Source organism: Mus caroli, chromosome 9, assembly GCF_900094665.2.
Source record: "Mus caroli chromosome 9, CAROLI_EIJ_v1.1, whole genome shotgun sequence".
NCBI classification, from domain to species: domain Eukaryota; kingdom Metazoa; phylum Chordata; class Mammalia; order Rodentia; family Muridae; genus Mus; species Mus caroli.
The window spans coordinates 114,638,427-114,659,787 of NC_034578.1; the positions used below are offsets into that span (position 1 = coordinate 114,638,427).

At 44.1% G+C, this 21,361-nt stretch overlaps 2 protein-coding genes across 3 annotated transcripts in view; both read right to left on the reverse strand.

Annotated features, from left to right (window-relative positions):
* Nucleotides 1–2,380: 2,380 nt before the first annotated feature.
* On the reverse strand, nucleotides 2,381–12,239 carry Slc22a13 (solute carrier family 22 member 13). The gene is made up of 10 exons (XM_021173249.2): nucleotides 11,862–12,239; nucleotides 11,111–11,214; nucleotides 10,723–10,877; nucleotides 4,520–4,688; nucleotides 4,241–4,361; nucleotides 4,061–4,155; nucleotides 3,627–3,841; nucleotides 3,333–3,441; nucleotides 2,675–2,889; nucleotides 2,381–2,464 (listed from the first exon to the last, which is right to left on the reverse strand). Exons 1-10 carry the CDS (start codon nucleotides 12,237–12,239, stop codon nucleotides 2,454–2,456), a joined length of 1,572 nt encoding a protein of 523 aa, XP_021028908.1. The 3' UTR covers nucleotides 2,381–2,453.
* Nucleotides 12,240–18,542: 6,303 nt separating this feature from the next.
* Oxsr1 (oxidative stress responsive kinase 1) overlaps nucleotides 18,543–21,361 on the reverse strand; it is an 83,154-nt gene continuing 80,335 nt past the window's right edge. For both annotated transcript variants that reach the window (XM_029481498.1, XM_021172478.2), the window contains one exon: nucleotides 18,543–21,319. In XM_029481498.1, coding sequence (XP_029337358.1) covers nucleotides 21,245–21,319 — 75 coding nt within the window. In that variant the 3' untranslated portion in view covers nucleotides 18,543–21,244. The remainder of the gene's footprint in view (nucleotides 21,320–21,361) is intronic.

The window sequence follows — 21,361 nt, forward strand, 5'->3', positions numbered from 1 at the left end:
ACGAGGAAGCTGTAATTTCAGGTCAGGGTCGGATGACCCTCCCCCAATGTTAATGCAGCCTATCTTGTGATGGTCTCACACTGGGAATCAGAGCTGCTCTGATTTCAACGTAGAAGTGGCCATGTCATACACGGTGGAAATGATTCACAATACAGGCCTATGTATCTGGCATGATCTTCGATTAAGTACCAATGAGGACATCTTTGCCTGATATCCTGCATCTCAGATTTTTACAATTCATAACAGTAGCAAAATTACAGTTACAAAGTAGGAACAAAGTAACTGTATGGTTGGGAGGTGTCACACAGCATGAGGAACTGTATTAAAGGGTCACAGCATTAGAAAGGTTGAGGATCACTGATGCATATGATGCTGTGAAGTCCTGTTGCCAGTTTGACATGTTGCCTGGTCCCCTTGGATGACAGCTGCAGTTTGCAGTGGCCTCTGGGAGCAACATTTCTTTAGTTTTGGAATGAAGGAACTATTTCAGAACCACTCCTGATTTAGGCTCTTCCTTTGAATGAATGAACTATTGTCACAAATTCTAGTCTTTCATAGGTGGGTGCTGATCCTTAAGGGAAGCCTTTCTACTATCTCAGTGAAGAGAGAAGCTTTCTTCTGATGGTGCTAATTCCTCTAACAACTAATATGGTGCTTGGTCTGCACTTTCTTTATCTGCAACGTCAAGTTGCTCACACTGCATTCCCATCAAGGTTCACTTGCTTCCTGTCTTATCTTTCTGCTCTCTCACACTGTCAGTCTGAGTATATAAGCAATAGCCAGAGCACACCCTGAAGAGTATACTGTCTAGAGTCTCTGGAAGAAACAAAACAAAACAAAACAACCTTACTGTTTTGAATCTGGCTTCACTTAATTTCTTGCAGGTTAGAATGCAGCTTAATTCTTTGCCAAAATATATATCAAAGGCTTCCAGCTCAATTCCCAGTAGAGTCCTTGTTTGCCTCTGAAACCTCCTAAGTTGCATGAGACGGCCTGTATTCCTCTGAGCATTCTGGTCTTACAAGCTCCCGGTAGAATGGCCCACCAAGCCCTGCTTAGAGTGTTTTAGGGATCCATGGCTCAAAGTTACAAGTTTACATACTTCTCTTTGCAACCCTTTCCCCAAAGGCCTAAGAATTGATGATCAGATCTATCACAGAAAGCTCAAAACTTCTGTACCAGTTCTCTATGGTCCTTTTTTCTGTTGTGACAACATATCAAATCAGCTGAAGGAAGAAGAACCAACCCAGCTCTACAGTGTGAGGGCACAGTTTAATCAGTGCTGTCACGTGACAGGAAGTAGACAGTACAACTCTGGTCTCAGTTCCCTTCATGGTTTTATTTAGTTAGTTCAGGACCTTAGCCAATTGGATACTGCCCATGTTCAGGGACAGTCTCCCCTTCACAGTTAAACTTCTGACACCACCTTGACAGACACCACCCAGAGATGCTCCTCCTTTAGTGATTCCCATCCGGTCAGGGTGACAATGAAAATTAAGCATTACAGAATGGAACAATTTCTCCTAGACATAGATAACCCCTAAGAAATGGAAGAGACAATGTCTACAAAGACCCCAAAGGCAGGTCTGGGAATGCAGCTGTGTGACAGAACAGAAACCAAAGCCACAGGCAAATCTTGGAATAATACTGTGTCTGCAAAGGATCCCTCTAAGTCCTTCCCAGGAATGACAATCACTGCCAAGGAAGGAACACAAACACCCGATCACATCGCCCAGAGAAGGCAATGGTTTCAGCCTTGAAATGCACTCTCAATTTTTGCACATTTGCCTTTCATTAGAGGAACACACAGCATGAAAGCCTGGTTGGTAAAGAGCTTGTTTGTCTATGACCTCAAAAGAGAACAGCACGAAATATCCATGACTGGATGCCCAGCGAACACGTATACTATTGCTGACTCCTCAGAGAAGGCGACTAAGTGTGAAGGGGGAGATGCTGAAAGAATCTGTGTGCTCGGGAAATAGTGGCACAGTGTTCTCCAAGGTTTTGCACTGTGGACTTTGTGCCCTGGTGTGGCAATGTGAAAACTGGTGGGACCTGTAAGAGGTCTGACTGAGGAGGAGACTGTCGCTAGGTCTTCCCCATGTTCAAGCTTAGGTTTTGGTATCTTGCATGCACATACACCTTCCTCTGTGATTCTGTTCACCATGACATACCTACCCCTAGACACAATCAAAGAAGACAGGACCAAGACACACCCAGGATACTAATGCAAACATAGTCCTGAGAAGTAAGTCAGAAACAGAGGTGAGCAAGGAGGTTGGTCCTGTCCAACCACAAGCTGGAGTTGTCCCCCTTCAAATCAGGGCCACTGATATCCACTGTGTAATCAGTTGCTAGATCTGGACGGCTCCTCAACAACCACAGTCAGAACAAGGAGCACCACCAATGCTGAGTTCTTCCTTTAGCCTCCATTTCTTTTTCGGGGAACTGTGTCATTGAGGACCTGCAAGAGGGAAAAGAGCAGTCAGTGGCTACACGTGATGCAGTCCCATGATTAATGAATGCTCTTATCAGCTAAAGCAGGAAAATGAACTAAAATATCTGTGGCAACAAGGTGACACCGTGTTGCCCAGTGAGCAATGAGTAACTAATAATGAACTAATAATGACCGGGAGGCCTAGACCTAGGGAGAGGCCAGCAAGTCTGTGCTCACCATGGGGGGCCCCGTGCTCCAGGTCCTGGAGGGTGTCCTTCAGGGTCTGGCCCCGGGTCTCAGGAAGCAGAGCACACAGTAGGCCTGCTCCAATGGGGAGGCTGCCAAAGATGACCATGGGAATCGCCTGGTGGTACTGTTCCAACAGCATCACAAGGGGTGTGATGATGCCCCCGACCCTGGAGAAGATGCTCACCAACCCCATGCCTGTTTGCCTGGGGAAAGAGCACAAGCTGAGGCTCCGCCCACTAATGGAGGCTACACTCTGTCCACAGCTGTGAGGGCCCAGGTCTCAGCCACCTTTGGTCTAGACAGGGTAGAGCTTACAGGACCAGCCAGCCCCCTCTGTCTTACCCCTGTCACTCAAGAGACTCAAACTCCCTTTCCCCTTTGGATTGCACCTCCCCTGGGAGCACTCCTTCCTCTCCTGGGAGCACTCCTTCCTCTCCTCTCAGCTCTTACTTCTGTCCCACATTCAAGCTCTGACATGGCCAGGGCCTGCCTATGACCACAAGCGACACCTTGGTGAATGGCACTAGACTTCCTAGGCCCTGTAGGCAGCTCACTGGCTGGCTGTGGGCTGATAAGAGAGGGGCAGACTTACTGAGTGAATTAGATCCCCAGAGCAAAGGACCAAAAGTCAGCCAGCAGCTCTTACCTGATGATGGTGGGGAGGAGCTCAGCAGTGTACACATAGGAAATGGTGAAGGCCGCAGACGAGGCAAACTTCCCCACCACAGCCAGCACAGTGACCACCGTGGGAAGATCTGGAGGACGAGCAGGACAGACACACACAGAGAAGGACACCCATCACCTAAGCCTCAACACTTCCGTGTCTACTCAAGTGCCTCACCATCTATACCCACAGCCCGGGAAACTCTTAGTCCTGAAGAGGGTAGGGCAATAGCTCTAGCCATGGCAGGGAGGAAGAGGTTGGAAAACAGCCTGGTACCTCCTGGGATGAAGATCATGATGATGTACATGATGCCTGCCAGAGTTAGAGTACACAGCTGGCTCCACTTGCGACCCAGCTTCTCCATCATGAGGACACTGAGAAAGCGGGCAGGCATTTCCACTGCTCCAAATATCAGCTGTGTCACATAGATATCCAGGCCAAAGTCCCCCACTTGGAAGCTGAGGCTGTAGTACACCAGACTGTCCACAAACCTACAAAGCACCCAAGCATCCTTGTCACTCTAGGTGTACATCAAGTCACACCCAAAGGAACAGCCTGGCTTAATGCGTTCAGACCAGGAGACATGGGCTCACCTGAGGAGAAACCGTCACAGTTAGAGCCTGTGTCCACCCCTCCAGTGACACACGGCAGAAGAACACAAGTGCCTTCTGGGTCTGTCCTAACAGAGGGACAAGGTCCTGGACACTTACCAGACAGCTATGAGAATCAAAGTCACCTTCCTGAGGTGAGGGTGTCTGAAAAGGTCCAAGGCGTTCCCTGAGGGGCCTGTCTTCTCAGGGACCAGCTACAAGAAGGGCAGAGTGAGGGGCCAGGACTCAGGCATGGAGATTGGCTTGAGTTGGGGTGTGCCTTCACCTGCTCACAGGTACCTGGTTCAGGAGCTCTGGGGAAAGTGGCCGGCCGTTCACCAAGGCTGCCTTCTGGACCAGTTGTTTGGCTTCTTCTGTCCTTCCTTGGGACAGGAGCCACCGTGGAGATTCTGGCAGAACCCTGTCAACCACACATGGCCGTGATGCTGGGGTCTTGANCTCTGTGCAGCCGCCCAGAATTCCAGTGCACACTGACCCTCCCATCCCAGCTCCAAGGGCTCCCTCCCCTGGGCCCTGTGTCCTGACACAGTGGCCTGTCACTGGCAAGAGTCTCCTCACCAGAAATAGAAGAAGAGCAGGAAGACGGGTGCAGTGCCTATTATCTGAAAGAGTCTCCAGTTGCGGACACCATAGGCCAGTCCTGCTAACACCATCTGCCCAAGGGCAGCGTGACTCTGGGCCAGGACCATGGCTTGTGTTCTCCGGGATGGCCCCACCCACTCTGAAACTGTGAAAACAAATGTTGAGTCTGGACTGAATCTCCTCACTCTCTGTTAATAACCAGATAGCATCATGGCAAGCACTGAACCTCTAAGGATTGATTTTGACATATAGCTAAATTAGATTAGCTTCCACCAATGTTACAATGTCCTAGGCAGTCCTTGAGACGACCTTGGTCTTGGAATACAGTAAGAATGTTACCTATTCAGTAACATTCAGAATTACCTCTAGTATTGTAAGAGAGACAGTGAAAGAAATCAGGCATTACAATTTACTAGAATATAGCTAGTAATCTCAGGGCTAGTCTACATAGTATACTTAGAACAATATCGGAGTCACTCCCACACACAGGGATTTACAATGACCTAGGAAGAAGGAAGGTTGTGGTCTAAGAAGGAACTAGAGTAAATACTTAGAGCACTAGATAGCTGAGTCACTCCTGAACACAGGAATTTACAATGGCCTAGGGGGAAAGTGGACTATACAATAGACTAGAATTGGAAGTATGGTAAGCGCATGAAGCCCTTGCCCCTGGCTTCTAAGATTAAGCTGACCTTAGGTGGGGCTGCTTTTGATCCCAGTTGTTAACACTGATTTTTATCCCAATTGGTTCCTGTTAGCTTTTTGTATGCATTCCTCTGTTTTGTGTAAAAGTCGCTTATAAGTCTGATGCTAGCTTTGAGAAATTACATTCAGATACAGCACTCTCTGTGTCCGAGTCTGTTTGTCACCTTTTCACCGACTCCTGCCCACCTGTACCGGGACCCTGAATTCTCCCTCAGAATGAGGGAGGCAGACTGAGGCCAGTGCATGGCAGATGGTGCCCGAACAATGAGCCCAGACAGGTAAGACTTTATCTCTTTTTCTTCTTTTTCTTTTTTTTTTTTCTTCTTTTTTCTCAGGCAAGGATAGGATCTCATCTGGGTGCTGCAGACCGACTGATAAAGAATCATCAGTTTGAGGATGACGAGTAAGTTTTACCATGGGGCAGTCTGACATTAAAGCATGTTTAGATGCCTCACCAGCTGTAGTGCAAAAGGCCTATGCTGTAGCAATGAAGGGACAGAAAACTCAGCGCCAATGTTAAGAACACTGGTGAGAATGAAAAGCATTCTCAGGGGAATGAAGCTACATGTTTCAGTTGTGGGAAACTGAGACACCTGAGGAAGGACTGTAAAAATCCCTCAGGAAACAGGAAGGGCCTTCCTCCAGGTCTCTGCCCATGCTGTGGTGAAGAGAACCTTGGATGAATCAATGTAAATCTAAGTCCCATAAAGATGGGACTCTGCTCACTAAAGAAGCAGGTAAAACAAAAAACTAGATAAGGGGCACCCTCTTAGCCCCATTCAGGAACTGAGGGCCTCATTATAGGACACAGCCCTAGTTATTAAAAAAAACTTCAAGTTGTGGATTCTGATACTTAAGGTGAAATTAAAAGTTATGGTTAAAGCATTAAAAGAGACTTCATAAAAGTCAAAGAATAGCTCAATTCTTACTATTACCTTACTTACAACTCAACACTCCTACATTCTGCCAAACATTTGTAGATAAGGCTTTATTAGAAGTAAGAAAATCATATCCTCAAAACATATATAATTCATTTTGTGGATGGTGTTTTTGTTCGTTACAGAAATTGAAGGAGCAGGCAGAACAGGTTTGGCAGATGGCTGTAAAATGTTTGACTAAGTGTGGGCTGATGCTGGCTTCAGAAAAGATTCAGCATGGTAGACCTTTGGGTTATTTTGGACATTTGGTATATAGAGATTGTGTGTTTTCTCAGAGAATTGCCCTTAGATTAAATAAATTGGAAGCTTTGGATGCTTGCCAGACGCTGTTAGGGAATTCTTGGTTTTAATCCTGGTTTGACAAGCTGCCTCTTATAAGGAGGCATAGAAAGAAAAGGAAAAGAAAACGGAAAGTGGATTTTGGAGCTCTCCCAGGGACAGAGGGAAATCGGGAGACGTCCTGCTTCCTCTCTGGCCCCTACAGGAGACATCCTTAGTTTTGGTTACATCAAGTTCTCTACCCTCTTTGTATTGCCTGTCCTTGGTGCACCAATCTGTCCATGTGCCAATTCATGTATGTTTTTATTTAGCTGTATGAATGACTGTTGTTCTATGTTTCATGTTGAAAAGAATAAAAGAAAAAAATGGTTAAAATTTTATCTGCTGACTATTCATCTCTTAATTCAGTCTCAGTTTGCACAGTGAATGCTAAAAGTTGCCCGGCACCTTAGCCAAGAATCAAGCACAGCAGGAGAGGCCCTGCTGAAAAACTGTTTTTAAAAAGGAGTATGCAACGTCTTAGTTCTAAGGCAAATAAGCTGATAGTTGTTTTTTTTTCTAAAAGATTTTCAGCAATTGTGATTATTGGGTTCAGCAAATGACAAAGTGCTTTTTATCTTGAAATTATAGCTAGAAAAAGTAAAATTCTTTAATTGGTCTGAATTTATAAGATTTGTGTAGCCGCTTCATTTGGTTTTTGGCTGGTCTTAAAGGTATAAATATGCTCTGCATGTCTTAAAGGCGTGTGCCACCACACCCGGCCTTATGTAATTCTTATCCTAGAAACTAGACTTATAAGAGATAAGATTCAAAACAGTATCTCTTTAATAAAGCATTAAAATGTACACTGTCATGCACTCATATATGTGAATTGGCAGCCAAACTTCGTAACGTGATAGTGATGTTTCTGGTACTGATTTTAAAGATAATAAATTGTTTAAAATTGGGTTTTGCTTACCAAAAATGTTTATATATATATATATATTTATGTATATATATTCTAACGTTGCAAAAGAAACTTAAAAATTATGGTTAAAATTGCCAATGTTCTATTGCAGTTTGCACTTTGATCGCAAATTTAAGAGATTTTACTCAGGGCCGGCTGGTGGTGGCACACGCCTTTAATCCCAGCACTTGGGAGGCAGAGGCAGGCAGATTTCTGAGTTTGAGGCCAGCCTGGTCTACAAAGTGAGTTCCAGGACAGCCAGGGCTATACAGAAAAACCCTGTCTCGAAAAACCAAAAAAAAAAAAAAAAAGAGAGTTTTTACTCACCCATATATTGTTAATTAAGATTATTACAAGAGTAATCATCTCATGAGAGCGCTAATACAGCTCACTTTGGCCATCCAGCCATATAAAGTAAAAGCAGAGAGTTATCTAGATAAGTTTGTCTTTGTACAGAAATTAGACCTTCATACAATCAGTTTGGCTATGGTTGCTGCCTGCAGGAGACTACAGTACAAGCAATGCTTTCACAGCACTAAAGTTATAAGGAATGTTTTAAGTTTAAGTTGTCTTAAGAAAGACTGTCCAAAATTAGAGGCATTGATAGACAGTCGAATTGTTCCCCTGGAATCTGTCCTCACTACAGGAGGTATAATCTTTGGGTCAGGACTCAGGCAGTATGCTCAGATTAAAAAAAATATTTACATTTGAGTTAATGTAAAGCTCAGAGCAGCCACATTGACGCTTGTGTGAGTTTTCGTTTTGCAAACTGTGCCTAGAGAAGTTCTTGGGACCTCACCTCTCCCTGCCTTCCAGAGAATTTTTTTTTAAACTAAAACAATACAGATCTATCCAGGTGTTGTTCAAAATAAAGTTTAAACTCAAGATTTATAGAAGGTCAATCAGGCTGTAGAACTTATAATGGCATTACAAGCTGGCTTGCCTACTCCATTAAAATTAGTATAGATTTGAAAGTTTGTTTTTTTCCTTTGCATCCTGATAATTGTAAAGGGTTTGCTGCTAGTGAGCTTGATCACTGGAAAATTTTCCCTTTAAGTATGGCTAATATAGCCTTCCTTACATTATGTAAGAAAAAATTTTTATTGTCTCTGCTTCAATACAAGAAGCTAAGACTTTGAATCTTTCACTGTATACTGTTTCTTAAGTAATTCATTAGCTAATGCCTCTGAAGAGAAGTTTACTTCAAATCCTTGCTCTCACACAATGAGCTTTAAAGTTTTGGGGAGTAGCTGTTGCCCCAAAAAAGATTCAGATACAATATCTTTTTTAATATTTAGGGTCTTAGTTATCCTAGAAAAACTGTGGTACAGAAAATTTAAGAAAAAAAAGATGATTTGCTTATTACAAATTATTTTCAAAAGCTTCCAGGAGATGTTAATTGACTAAGACCTCACCTTAAACTCACCACCAGAGGACTTAAGCCCTTGTTAGACGCTATCAAGTGAGATTCAAATTCACTGGTAAAGAACAAAAGGCTTTACATAAAGTAGAGGAAACATCTGTGATCAACTGGTATCAATTGTAATCAGTGGTAATCAAATATTTAGCTGCTCATTCTAGTTGTTACTCAATGTGCCCACAGCAATTCTTTGGCAAAAAAGAACATTAATGTAATCATCTTTCTTCATCTCCAAGTAAGGTTTTTAACATCTTACTATGACGCTGAAATTTGGATGCCAAAGAACTCCTTTCTGAGTGAGTCCCTTATAGTATTCTGCATCCAGGCATATTTATGCCTAGGTGACGTGAAAGGATCCACTTACTGGCACATGACATAATCCTGTTCAGGTACTTAATATGGGGAAGACAGCATGTTTGTGTATTTTCCACAGAATGCTGCAGGGGCATGCTAGCTTCCAGAATGATTAGTGTGACAGGCTGACCTGTGAGTTGCTGAGTGCCCTGACAATGGTGACAGGAAAGCTGTATTGGATGCACAGAGAAGGAGGAAGCAAGGAGAGCAGACATGTGCAAGCAAAATGAAGAGAATCTCCCTATCTCCACCACAGACTGCACAATGAGAGCCAACCTGGTGTAGACCTGGGGACCACTAAAGAAGCTGACTCGTGAGGCAGAGGGACCTGGTACAGAGAAAGAGCAAGAATACTACTGCTCTTCAACCAGATTTGTTTAGAATTTGCTGCTGCTGCTAATTTGATTTTTTTTTTAAAGAAACCCAAAGCTCAGGCCAACTCCCCTATAGTGGTAAAAGCTTGTGTTCCTTACCCATATGCTGTGCTATTGGGTAATTTTGATAAGAGTTAAGATCACCAATCTTACAAGTATTTTCACATTCACTGTAATTCTTGTCAATTAACTAATTGTGTAGATCCTAATTTAGATAAGGGATCTGCTGTTATGATTTTGTTAAAGAGACCTGCTTATGTTTTACTGCCTGTAGACTTAGGAAATGATCCTTGGCTTGAGAATTCGGGAATGCAAACTTTGAAAAGGTTAAATGAGCTTATTGGACCTAAGAGATTTGTTGCAGCTCTGATTTTAGGGATTACTGTCTTAATTGCAATTTCAACTTCTTTTGCATTATCTACCACAGCTTGAGTTCAGCAGCTACATGCTGCTCATTTTGTTAATGAGATGCATAGGAATATTTCCATTGCTCTGTCAGAACTACATATTATAGATAAGCACCTGGAGGCAAAGGTTAACGCTTTAGAAGTAGTTTTCACACTGGGACAGGATATGGCAAATATTAAGGTAAGGTTAGCTACTAAATGTCATGCTTCATTTCAATATATTTGTGTCACCCCATTAACTTATAATGCTACCACTGATTGGGAAATGACTAAGGCGCATTTTCAGGGAGTGTGGAGAGATACTGATATTTCACATGACATGGAACAGTTAAAGGCAGAAATTTCAGATATTAACAAAAGCCTTTTGGATACTTGGAACATTGATGAATTATCCGGAGATTTAAAAAATAACCTAAGGGCATTGAATCACTTGGATCGGGTTCAATATTTAATCTTGCTTGCTATTATTATTGGCATCATTATTATTATTTTTTAGTAATTGTTGTATTTCCACTCATCTTTAGAGTTCTTCTGAGACTCCTGCCCACCTGTACCAGGACCCTGAATTCTCCCTAGGATTGAGGGGGCTGGCTGAGGCCAGTCTGCAGCACTGTGCCTCATTCACAGCATAGAAAGCTCTGCTATGACATCTTTAGGTAGAAATGTCTGAAACTAACCCCACAGGCCATTCAGGGGCTCTCAAGAGCACAAGTTTCAGACTGTCTGTCCAAGTGGCTCCAGGGCTCAGATACTCACCCAGAATCATGGTGCTCATTATGGATCCTGCAACAGCAACAGCTGAGAAGAAGCACAGAACCATGTAGAGCTCAAAGCTGGGCACAAAGGCTGTGGCCACACCTATGGTACCTGACAGAAGCAGCTGCAGTAGAAGGCTGGCTCTTCGGCCAATCCTGAGGTAACAGGGGGACAGGATTTGAAGTGAAGAGGCTGGCCCAGGAGTGAATCAAAAGAGCCCCAGGCAAGCCTATTCTGGCCCTCTGTCAGAGTGGGGAGATAGGGTTTTCCCTGGTAGGTAGGCAATAGAACTTATCTTGATGGCTACTGGTATAGCTCTGGGGAGTGGGGAGGGGATAACTGAGCCAGCACCAGAAGCCTAAAGGCACGCCAGACCAGCAGCACATACCAGTCACAGACAGGCCCAAAGACCAGGGCTCCAACAAGGAGTCCAGCCATGAACACCGACTGAGAGGTCCTCTTCAGGTTCTTCCGATCACACACAAGGTCAAACTGAAAGGAAAGCAAGGTATGTAAGACTGGGTCTAACATCCAGGGCCAACTTTATCATCAAATTCCCATGGTTCCTACATTGTGTATCAAGGCAATTTTCAGCACCATAGGGAATTCATTGAGCATAGAATGTTTAAAATTTAAAGGGAACACGTGAGACAATCATTGATTTCTGACTGACAGGATGTCAACTGCTAGCCAGAGGCAGGCACAGAGGCATATACCTGGGAAGAAGTTGCACCCACTCTGGGCAAGCGGTAAGGCAGGCAAAGAGACATGGAAGGAGACAGGAAGTAGGACAGAAAGGGAGGGCATCAGGCATATCAGGGAAGAGGGAGAAGAACAGAGGCAGGCAGCTGGGCAAATAAGGGACACGCTGAGAGATACAGACAAGAGACCATCCAAAGACAACAGCCACTCAGGCAGCAGAGCACACAGAGAAAGTTACAGTGGCATTCAGAGCCCCAGGCTGGGCACAGGTTGTCTCCTGGCCTATGATGCCCAATGGGGGAGTGGACCAGGATGACTGGCAAAGGAGAAAACAGGCATAAACACAAGATACAGAGCAGCAAGTATCAAAGGCACAGGGTCAGACAGAGGACCTGACACACCACACAAGTGGGCACACAGATAGCAGACCATCCTACCTCATTCTTTAGGGACTGAGGCCGGTTCTCAGGATAGTCCCAGCCTGAGTCACAGGCCTGGGTCTCATTGAAGCGGTGGCTCAGGATGTCTTCCAGGCTGGCACTGTCAGGAGGTGGCCGGAACATGAGGCAGGACTCAGGTCTGCCTGCCATGTCGTTGGGGATGCTTATAGCCAGCTGCTCAGCGGCACTTAGGTTGAAAGTGTGGTTCTTAACCCAGGACACTGAACAGTGGTGAGCCTCGTCAAGGACCATGAAGACCTGGCCAAATATGAAGAATGCAGACAGGAAATTGGGAATGCCCATCAGGATGGTCACCCCCACCTGAAAGCGACCAAAGTCGCCCACTTCAGCCATGACCTGTGCAAATTGAGCCATGTCTTCTTCTCACTCCTGAGTCTAGGAACACCACACAGGCTTGCTGCTCTGGGCCCTGGTGACAGCTACATTAATGTTTAACCCAGCTTTAGGCAGCTACACCTATCAGTTTATACCTTACCTCCGTAGTCTGACAAGAAAGAATATCGAAACAACAACAGCAAAAACCCCCAAACCACACTTACGTGAGAATGTTGTATTGACTGTGACAGATACAGGCATCACAAGAAGAACATCTTTCCAGGTAGGCCAAAGTCTTCAAAAGATGAAACTGTCTTCCTCACTGACTTCCAACTATAACATCTTCAACAACTCACAGTCACCTCTATTGCTTTCCCATCACTGAAAACTTGATTCTGAGAGTGTTGGCAACTTTTGGAGGGACATGAGCTTCTCTTCCAGAGACGAAATCTCACAAGATGTGAGGAATAGATAACAGGTACCCAGCAAAAGCTCCCTAATCACTGGTTTCACCAAGCATTCGACCTCACATTGCACAATGCAACACAGTTATGTGCCTACTGGGGCAAGTGTGGCAAAACTGCCGTAGGTCTAACCAACTGCACTCATAGGGTTCTGAGATCTGTTCCACAGAACAGAATTTACGCTTGTGACTGTAAACATGATCAGAACCGATGGCTACTAAAGTCTCATGCCCTAGGAAAGAATTGATGGGTGTCATTTTGTTAAATATCTGTACTGGAAAACTGTCTTTTCCACACTCATGTTTTCTATTCCTAATTTGTGCTGCTCTCAGTCTTGGTTTAAGCAGCTTGTTGCAGAGGGTAGTTGTTAACTCTGAGACTTAACTGTTCAAACTGTTGAGACTAAGTGAATGTGTATGCTCAACCAGAGGGAAGATCTCTCTCTGCCTCTCCACAAGGCTCCCTGGCCATCACAGAAGAGAGGGCAGAATGTGTGTAAGCCTGTTTGTAAGTTTGGTGTGGAGTACTGTGGAATGTTGACCTCTGCACATGACATGACTGTTGCACACATCAGCTGTAGTTATCTACACATGACCTGTATAAGATTAAGCCAGCTAAAAATGCCAACATTTAAGAGAAACAACCAAAGTGTCCATAAAGGAAATATGGCACATAAGTACAACAGAATATTACTCACCATTCAAACAAACAAACAAACAAACAAACAAAACAATGGAACTCTGTTCTTTTGTGACTGCATACTTTAAAACTGCAGATTTTAGTAACTGAACACAGGCAAGCATAGAAAGCCAAATACCTTAGGAGACCTTTAAAATCTTTACCTCACAGGAGGTAAGAGTGTTTACCAGAGTCCTAGGGGCCTAGGGAAGAAGGGACAATAAAAGTTGATCAATATCTATTAAGTAACGAGCGTGAGAAAGGAGCTCTGCTGTGCTGCTCCCTTCCCTCCCTAAACCCTAAACTGAGGCACTATCAGCAGCTGATGTTTGCTGCACAGAAAGAGCTACCCTTCTCTGAAGGAGGGGCCACTGACGGGTTGACCGCGCTTCTTAGATGAACCTACACCCATGCACACATGCACTCATATGTCTACTAAGTGTAGTCAGTGGGTTATTTGCTTTTTTCTAAACAATGGGTTGGAAAGATGGCTCAGTGGTTAAGAGCACTTCCTGTTCTTGCAGAGAACCTAGATTTGGTTCCCAGCACCAACATGGCAGCTCACTACTCTCTGTAACTCCAGTTGCAGAGCATCCAATGTCCTCTCCAACCTCCATGGGCATCAGGCATGCATGATACACAGAACACATACACGCAGGCAAAACATTCATATACATAACATAATCTTTCATAACAAATAAAACCTTAAAATTCTACAACAAGAAAGTGAAGACATGATGTTGGGGAGATGTGCTAAGGCAAACTGGTAAGGAGGAAGAAGGTGGGTGTGACTAAGATATACAAACATAAAATCCTCAAAGGAAAAACCTGCCTGCACCAACTCTGCCAAGACCCAGCTCTTGCCTAGAACCTTGATATTCTACTGCAGACCTTATTTTCTTCTGGTAGTATGTAATAGTAGCCAATCCCAGAGCAGCAAGCAGGCCAGGAGACACACAAAAGATAAAACATACCCTCCTTTCTTTTTACTACCAAAGACAAATCAAGAACACAGAGTGAATACAAGAAAGGTAGGTGTGTGTGTGTGTGTGTGTGTTTTATTTCCACTTCTAACCAAGGAAGAAACCAGTTTTCTAGTAAGCTAGTAGATTTCTAGTAATCTAGAAACCTGTTTTACTACATTAAAGACAAATAATACAGGCTCTCTGGGTGTATCCCAATCACCCAAAGCAATCAATGATAACAACAACACAGGACAAAGTTCCCCCCTACCATTACCTCTACACATGCACAGAAGCATACGTGCCTGCATGTGCAGTACACAAACCTGTTTATATATTCACAGGAAGAGGGACTTTCATGTTCTGAATTCTGAACCATTCTAAGAGTTAGGTAGGTGGCCCTGGCCCCTAGCTGGCCAGCTCAGGACAGTGACAAAGCCAAACACGGTATGTAAAAAGAGCACTTTCAGGCTCCCTCACCAGCCCTTGCCCCAGCTGTACTCCATCACTCCCCCACACCTAGTTGGAGTATTCTTATCCTGAATGACTGAAGAGGTGGGAAGCTTGCTGGGCCACTGATTCATCCCAAGTCTCTTTCTCACTCAGTCACCTACCTAAGGAGAAGGGTGGTCTCTGAAGATTCTTATACTTCTTAAGGAGAATGGTGCAAATGGGTAGGTAGGACAAGCCAAGAATGGTGTCTCACACCTCAGCCACAGCACCCTTAGGAGGTTGAGGCAGGATCGCTGAGAGCTGGAGTCCAATCAGGGATAAACAGTGAGCTCCAGGCCAGCCTAGGCTACAGAGTGAGATTTTACTATCCGTATTGGCTGGGTTTGTCAACTTAACACAAGCTAGACTAATCAGAGAAGAATGAGCCTCAGTTGAGAAAATGCCTCCAGGAGATCCAGCTGTAAGGCATTTTCTCAATTAGTGATCAATGGAGGAGGGTCCAGCCCTCTTTCTTCCACAACTTGCTTTTTGGTCATGGTACAGCAATAGAAATCCTAACACTACCTCAAAAAATAAAAACTCAGCATGCAGGCCTGTCAACCTGAGTTCAATCCCCAGAACCCACAGAAAGGTAGGAGATAACTGCCTCTGCAACACTGTCCTCTAGACATGATGTGATGTTCGTGTGTGCACTCATGCACGTGTGAATGCTCTCTCTCTCTGTCTCTCTCTGTCTCTCTCTGTCTCTCTCTGTCTCTCTCATTCTGGGGAGGAGGGAGAGGAAGGGGGGAGGAGAGGGAAAGGAGAGGGAAAGGGAGAGGGAGAGAGAATGAGAATATATATCCTAGTTTATTTCCCATTACTGTAAAATCCAGAAAGGTAATGACTGTTTTGTAACCACCAGGACACTTTTACATGGAATAAATATATTCTCTATTTAGTGTCAGTAAAATCACCAGCAATCCTCTGTCTATAGAAAGAGACAGATCATGTGTTGAGGTAACAGTGAAGTTGTCCTCAGCTTCCTAAAGCTTTAGAGATTAAACTTAGCAGTGTTTAAATAAGAAAACAGTCATGAACCAGGCAGCACCTAGACCAGCAGAAGTGCAGAAAGCCCTACCTAATGATGTGGGCAAGGCAGTGCATACAGAAAAACGGAAACAATATATAAAAACTTAATAATATGGACTGTAAAACTAAATATAAAATACAAAATGTTACATTCCAGAAGATGATACTGAGTTAAACTAGGACAATTTTGGGCATGCAAGTGGCTTTTTAAATTGAATATCAATAACAACCTATAAAATAATTGATGACTTGGCCTTCATTGGACATAAAATACTTGTACTCTCTGAAAGACACTGTTAGGATGAGATTTTTAAGCCACAGACTAGAAAAGATTGTTATCCCCCACACCCCCCCCCAAAAAAAATCTCTGTTTCAAGGCCAGATCTTGGCCTGCCTCCAGGGTAGCCGTGGGACCTCTCGACTCCCCTGCCTCACTGCAGCCCAAGGGCTAGGGTTAGAGAAGTGGGTCATCATCCTAAGCTGGAACTCAGTAAGAAATGCAACTGATTGTCAGGACATAAAAGCTGATCAACTATTTACATAAATGCTCTCACCCTGAGAGAGAGAATCTGCCAAGTCACCAGCCACTGCTTGATGAAAGTGTTAAGGTCAAAAGAGACAAAAGATCCAGCAGAGCCAGGCCAGAGATCAAGGAAAGACAGAGTCCAGAAAAAGCACAATACTGCAGTAACTGAAACTTTCTCAGTCTGTACATTAGCTCACAGGGTCCTATCAAAGCCAATGTCCTAATCTAGATAGGTGTGTAGTTAAGAGAGAGATTTGCATTCAGAGAAGCCACAAGGCAGAGAAAGCTGAATCTTTGGTATTACTTGCAAATATTTCTGTAAGTCTGAGCTTACTTCAAAATAACAAAGTTTGAATAGCCATGTCTCTGGAACACACAGAAGGCAAGTTGGCATACATGAATATGTTCAATAGCATAATCATTAGGAAACTGCAAATTAAGACAGGAAACTACTACATACCTAATAGAACAGCTACATTCAAAATATGATATCGCAGGCTGGGCAGTGGTGGCGCATGCCTTTAATCCCAGCACTTGGGAGGCAGAGGCAGGTGGATTTCTGAGTTTGAGGCCAGCCTGGTCTACCGAGGGAGTTCCAGTACAGCCAGGGCTATACAGAGAAACCCTGTCTTGAAAATCAAAAAACAAAAAAACAACAACAAAAAAGATTATCGCCACAAGCAGTCAGGAGTGTGGAGCAACAGGGATGTCAAACAGTACAGCTATTTTAAACAGTGGCTTAACAATTTACTTATAAAACTAAACACACTCTTACCTTAAAAGCCAGCAATTATGTTCACCGGCATTTGTCAAATGAGTTGACACCATATGTCCACACAAAACCCTGCACAAAGATTTCAGGAGCTTTGTTTTTAACTGTCCAAACTTGGAAATACAAAACATGTCCTTCAGTGGATGGATATGGTGAGCTGTGGTACAGACACTGGAATTCGGTGCTAGAAAAAAACAGAAAATGAACAAAAACCTCCAGCTGTTGTGAAAAGATATGAAAGAAGCCAATCTGAAGAGACTACATACTGTGTAATTGGTCCTAACTACACATAGACCAGTGCATCCTGTAAGGATGCTCAAAGGAATAGTGCTTGTCCAGCATGAGGTCCTAGGCTCAACCCCATGTTAGTGACATGAAAATGAAAACAATCCACAACCAACAAAAACATTGGTTGCCAAGGGTCAGTGTGGAAAGAAATGGACAGGACAGACAGAACAGAGTATTTTAGGGGCACAGATATAGTTTACATTAAAAATATAATTCACATGGAATGTTGGAGGCAGAAATAGGCTGTTTAAGTATAGGGAACACATTCTACTTGATTTTGCTGTGAAACTACCCAACTATCTTAAAAATTGAAGTCTACTTTAAAAACAAACATGGGACAGATGACCTGACCCAAAGGAGGAAGTTAAGCTAAGGAGCTAGCCTGGGACACTCCAATCTGTTACAAGCAGAGGTCCACCTTACTCTTGCCCTGACCTCACCCCTTGCTCATGGCATGGCCACATTTGAGTACCTGGCCCTACTCTGTGCGCATGACACAGCTCATTTCTTCATTTACTGTCTTGAAAGCAAGCTTGCAGCAGTTCCAAGCTATACAGTCCTCTCAACTCAAGCTCCAAAGCTCTGTGCTCTCAAAGAAACAGCAGTACCTACAGCAGCTGTCACGATGTTGGCTACTTCTGTTAGGAAAGATTACGTATGATCAGAAAGTTAGCCAGAGCAGGTGGGGACAAGATGCTAAGAAGCTTAGAATCTCCCACAAAGCCATACCATTCAGGTATCCAAACCCCGTGGGGAGAAGCTAGATGACATGCTAGGCTAAGAGGAGGGATGCTGGAGTAATTAGCAAGCAAAAGGAGTTTGAAAACTGCTTCTAGAACTTTTTAACACTGAGTATAGGAAAAGTTACCCAATCTTCACAAGTAAAATGGGGATGGTAATACCTATTAGAAAGGAATCTAACAAACTGCTCTACACCTTCCAACAGAAGCACAACAGTTTTAAACTATCCTACTAAAGACGGGGATGTCAGCGTGGTCACCTTACTGTGCATGTGCACCTTGGCTTCACTCTAGTCACATGAAAACTAAAAGGAGTGATGTCATGTCTTACTCAGAGCTCTTCCCAACCACCGCCATCAAAATAAATAAATAAATGAAAGCATTCATATATCATTAAGGACAATTTACTCTTTATTGATTAAAAATGAAAAAAAAAAACATGCAGTAAAATACAAGTCAAGAGGAGAGGGAGAAGGTAATATTTTACATCTTCCACCATCCAGCAAACGTTCTAGAGGGACTGACATCACTGGTATATCCTTGCTCTAGCCTTCAGATTACTTAGCAGTCTCAGCTGGCTCTAGGATTTGGTTGAAAACAGAGGGAAAACACAAAAAACAAAAACCAACTCAAATGATTCCTTTAATCATTTAGAAAGACCATTTGACATAGTATCTTGGCTATATTGGCACATACTATCTTGTGCTATAGGTAGTCCCTGCTTCAGGGACAAGGGTGTCTTGAGGGCTTAGTGACAGTACCCCCGGAAGCACTGCTCCAGCTCCCTGGCTCCCAGCTGACCCACCGCAGCAGTTTGCACTGACTGGTTCTCTCACCATCACTGCATAAGCCAGCAGAAGGAAGTCACCACACATCACAGAGAAGTAACACTGTCCTGGGTCTTAGTGCCGACCTCCTAGTTGCCAAAAAAGCAAACAATGAACCGAAAGAGTCCCGGGACACTTTTGCTGTCATGTCTGTCCCCCAGAGCAGGGCAAAGGTGATGACAGTCTAGTGAAGGTGAACATGAGATGGGCTGCTGCTTACTTCCAGCCAGGCACTGGACCACCCCAAGTCAAAAGCCACAACAGTGATCGCAAATTCCTTCCTGAGCCCGTAAGTGTGTTACGTCAAGCTGCTGGAACCAAGCTGGATTCTACAGCAAGCCAGAGTCGTCTGCAAAGGTAACAACACTGCCTGCTTCCTGCACCTCAACCCCACCTCCCAGCCTTGCTTCCTCATAGCTCTAACAAGTGGGGAAAGAAGAAAGAAAAAGAAATGGTTTTCTAACTAGCTGCTTACTCTTTTTTTCTCCCTCCTAGCTTGGTAGGAGCCTCCTTTTACCAACCTGCTGGGACCTTAAACTCTCTATTCTCCTAACTCCCCTCTCAAATCCATCTTCTCTTCCTCCCCAACACCTTTTCCAACATGCCTTTGCACTCAACAGTACAAAAGTCCACGACTGAAACTACAGGCTCAGCATGAACGAAACAAGAGGTGGCACAGGTTAGAGATGGGGAAAGCGTCCAGGTGTGTTCCAAGAGAAGTCAATAGAGCTGCTTCTAGGAGCAGCCCTACGGTTTGATCTGGGTGAGGTGGGGTGAGGGTGGGATCACACTGGGTACCTAATCTTGTTCATCAAACCAACAATGGCAGGTGCAAGGAATTCTATCAAAGGCAACTAACTAGTCCCTTTCTAGGGGCTCGAAACCCATCTTTGTGTCTCTTTAAGGCCAGACTGACTATTCCATTCTTATATAAAATTTGGTAATTCGACAGGCTTATTAGCAATTAGACAAATGCTATTCAACAGTAGGGAAAAAAAGTCAACCTCACTGATTATTCCCATATTGCATTGATCGTGTTCGTTTGTTTGATTGGTTGGTTGGTTTGGTTTTTGAGACAGGGCTTCTCTGTATAGTTGAGCACTCTTTTTAAACCTAAAGAATAAGTTACATAATTCCTGTAGAAAATCAAATTAACACTGTCTACTCATAAACCTAAAGGTCACGGCACGTGTGGTTTCGTGTTCCATCCTGGGTCAGTTTAGTGAATGAAGACCCCCTCCACAGAGTTGGTGCAAGAGAAGAGCAGAAGGCGGCCTCTAGCCTAGTGAGAGTCTCCTTTATTGCTGTAAAAATCTCAGCTGGGTACACCATTTCCACATGACTAAGAGGCCAGGCAAGTCCATCTTCACAGGAGGATCAAAGATCAGTTTTTCTTCAGTTTAATTATTTTAAATATTGAAAATACTTTCCCAATGATATGATTTACAAAGTTCTTTTTCTTGTTCAAAAACTACTTCTGGCAAGATAAGATTTATAAGCCATTGCTTGCTGTTTTCTGCACAAACAATCCAAAGCTGCACGCTGCAGGAGCAGATGGCTGAAGTCTGACAACAGTCAGATGTTTCGCACCAGCTGAAAGTTAAGGCTAGCAACCCTTTCAGGAGGGAGCAGTAGGGGGTGCCTGAGAACAGCTCAGCAAAACACGGAAGAGACACCATGGAGAGGACAGACAAGAGTCTAGGCTGCCTCCATTCGAGGCTGTGCTTTTTCCTAACAAAGGTTGCTAGAATCAGGTACAAAGAAAAAAACAGTAATTAAATTCTCTGGGCTCCAGCTGAACAATCAACTTTAATTGCTACTTGAGTGTTAAAGAGATATCCCAAGATGCTCATGTCCCAGCAGGCGCGGGAGAGCAGGCAAGATGAGGTTGCCCAGTGCAGCTGCTCTATCCACTGGGACCATCACTGTAGTAAGGCAAGAATGAATTGAGAGACTTCCATCCTGGGCCTTGAGGCACACTGGCAGCTTCTGCTTCTCAGATGGAGGGAGAGGGGACATGAGCAGCGTGTCTACCAATGGAACTCTCTGAGGGGAGGCTGGCCACTGGCGATCCAACTTTTCTTTCCTTGTAAGAAAAGGGGGGGCAGGGAGGAGGGCAGCAAGAAAAACAAAGAAAAAAACTAAAGCTCCAAGCTGGGAGGTTTGTTGCTGGGTTCTTTGGCAGTTGTAGGTTCAAGCCAACAGAAGCAACAGACATGTGCATGTGTGGCATCTCCTAGGCTGACTCTTCCAGGTCTGTGGTTTAGCTGATGCTGAGCTGGGCAAATCCTATCAGTTTGCCATCATCAGGAATATCCGAGCCTTCAACACCAGATGCCTATGAACCAAACAAAATGACAAGGTGTGGCAATTTATAAAC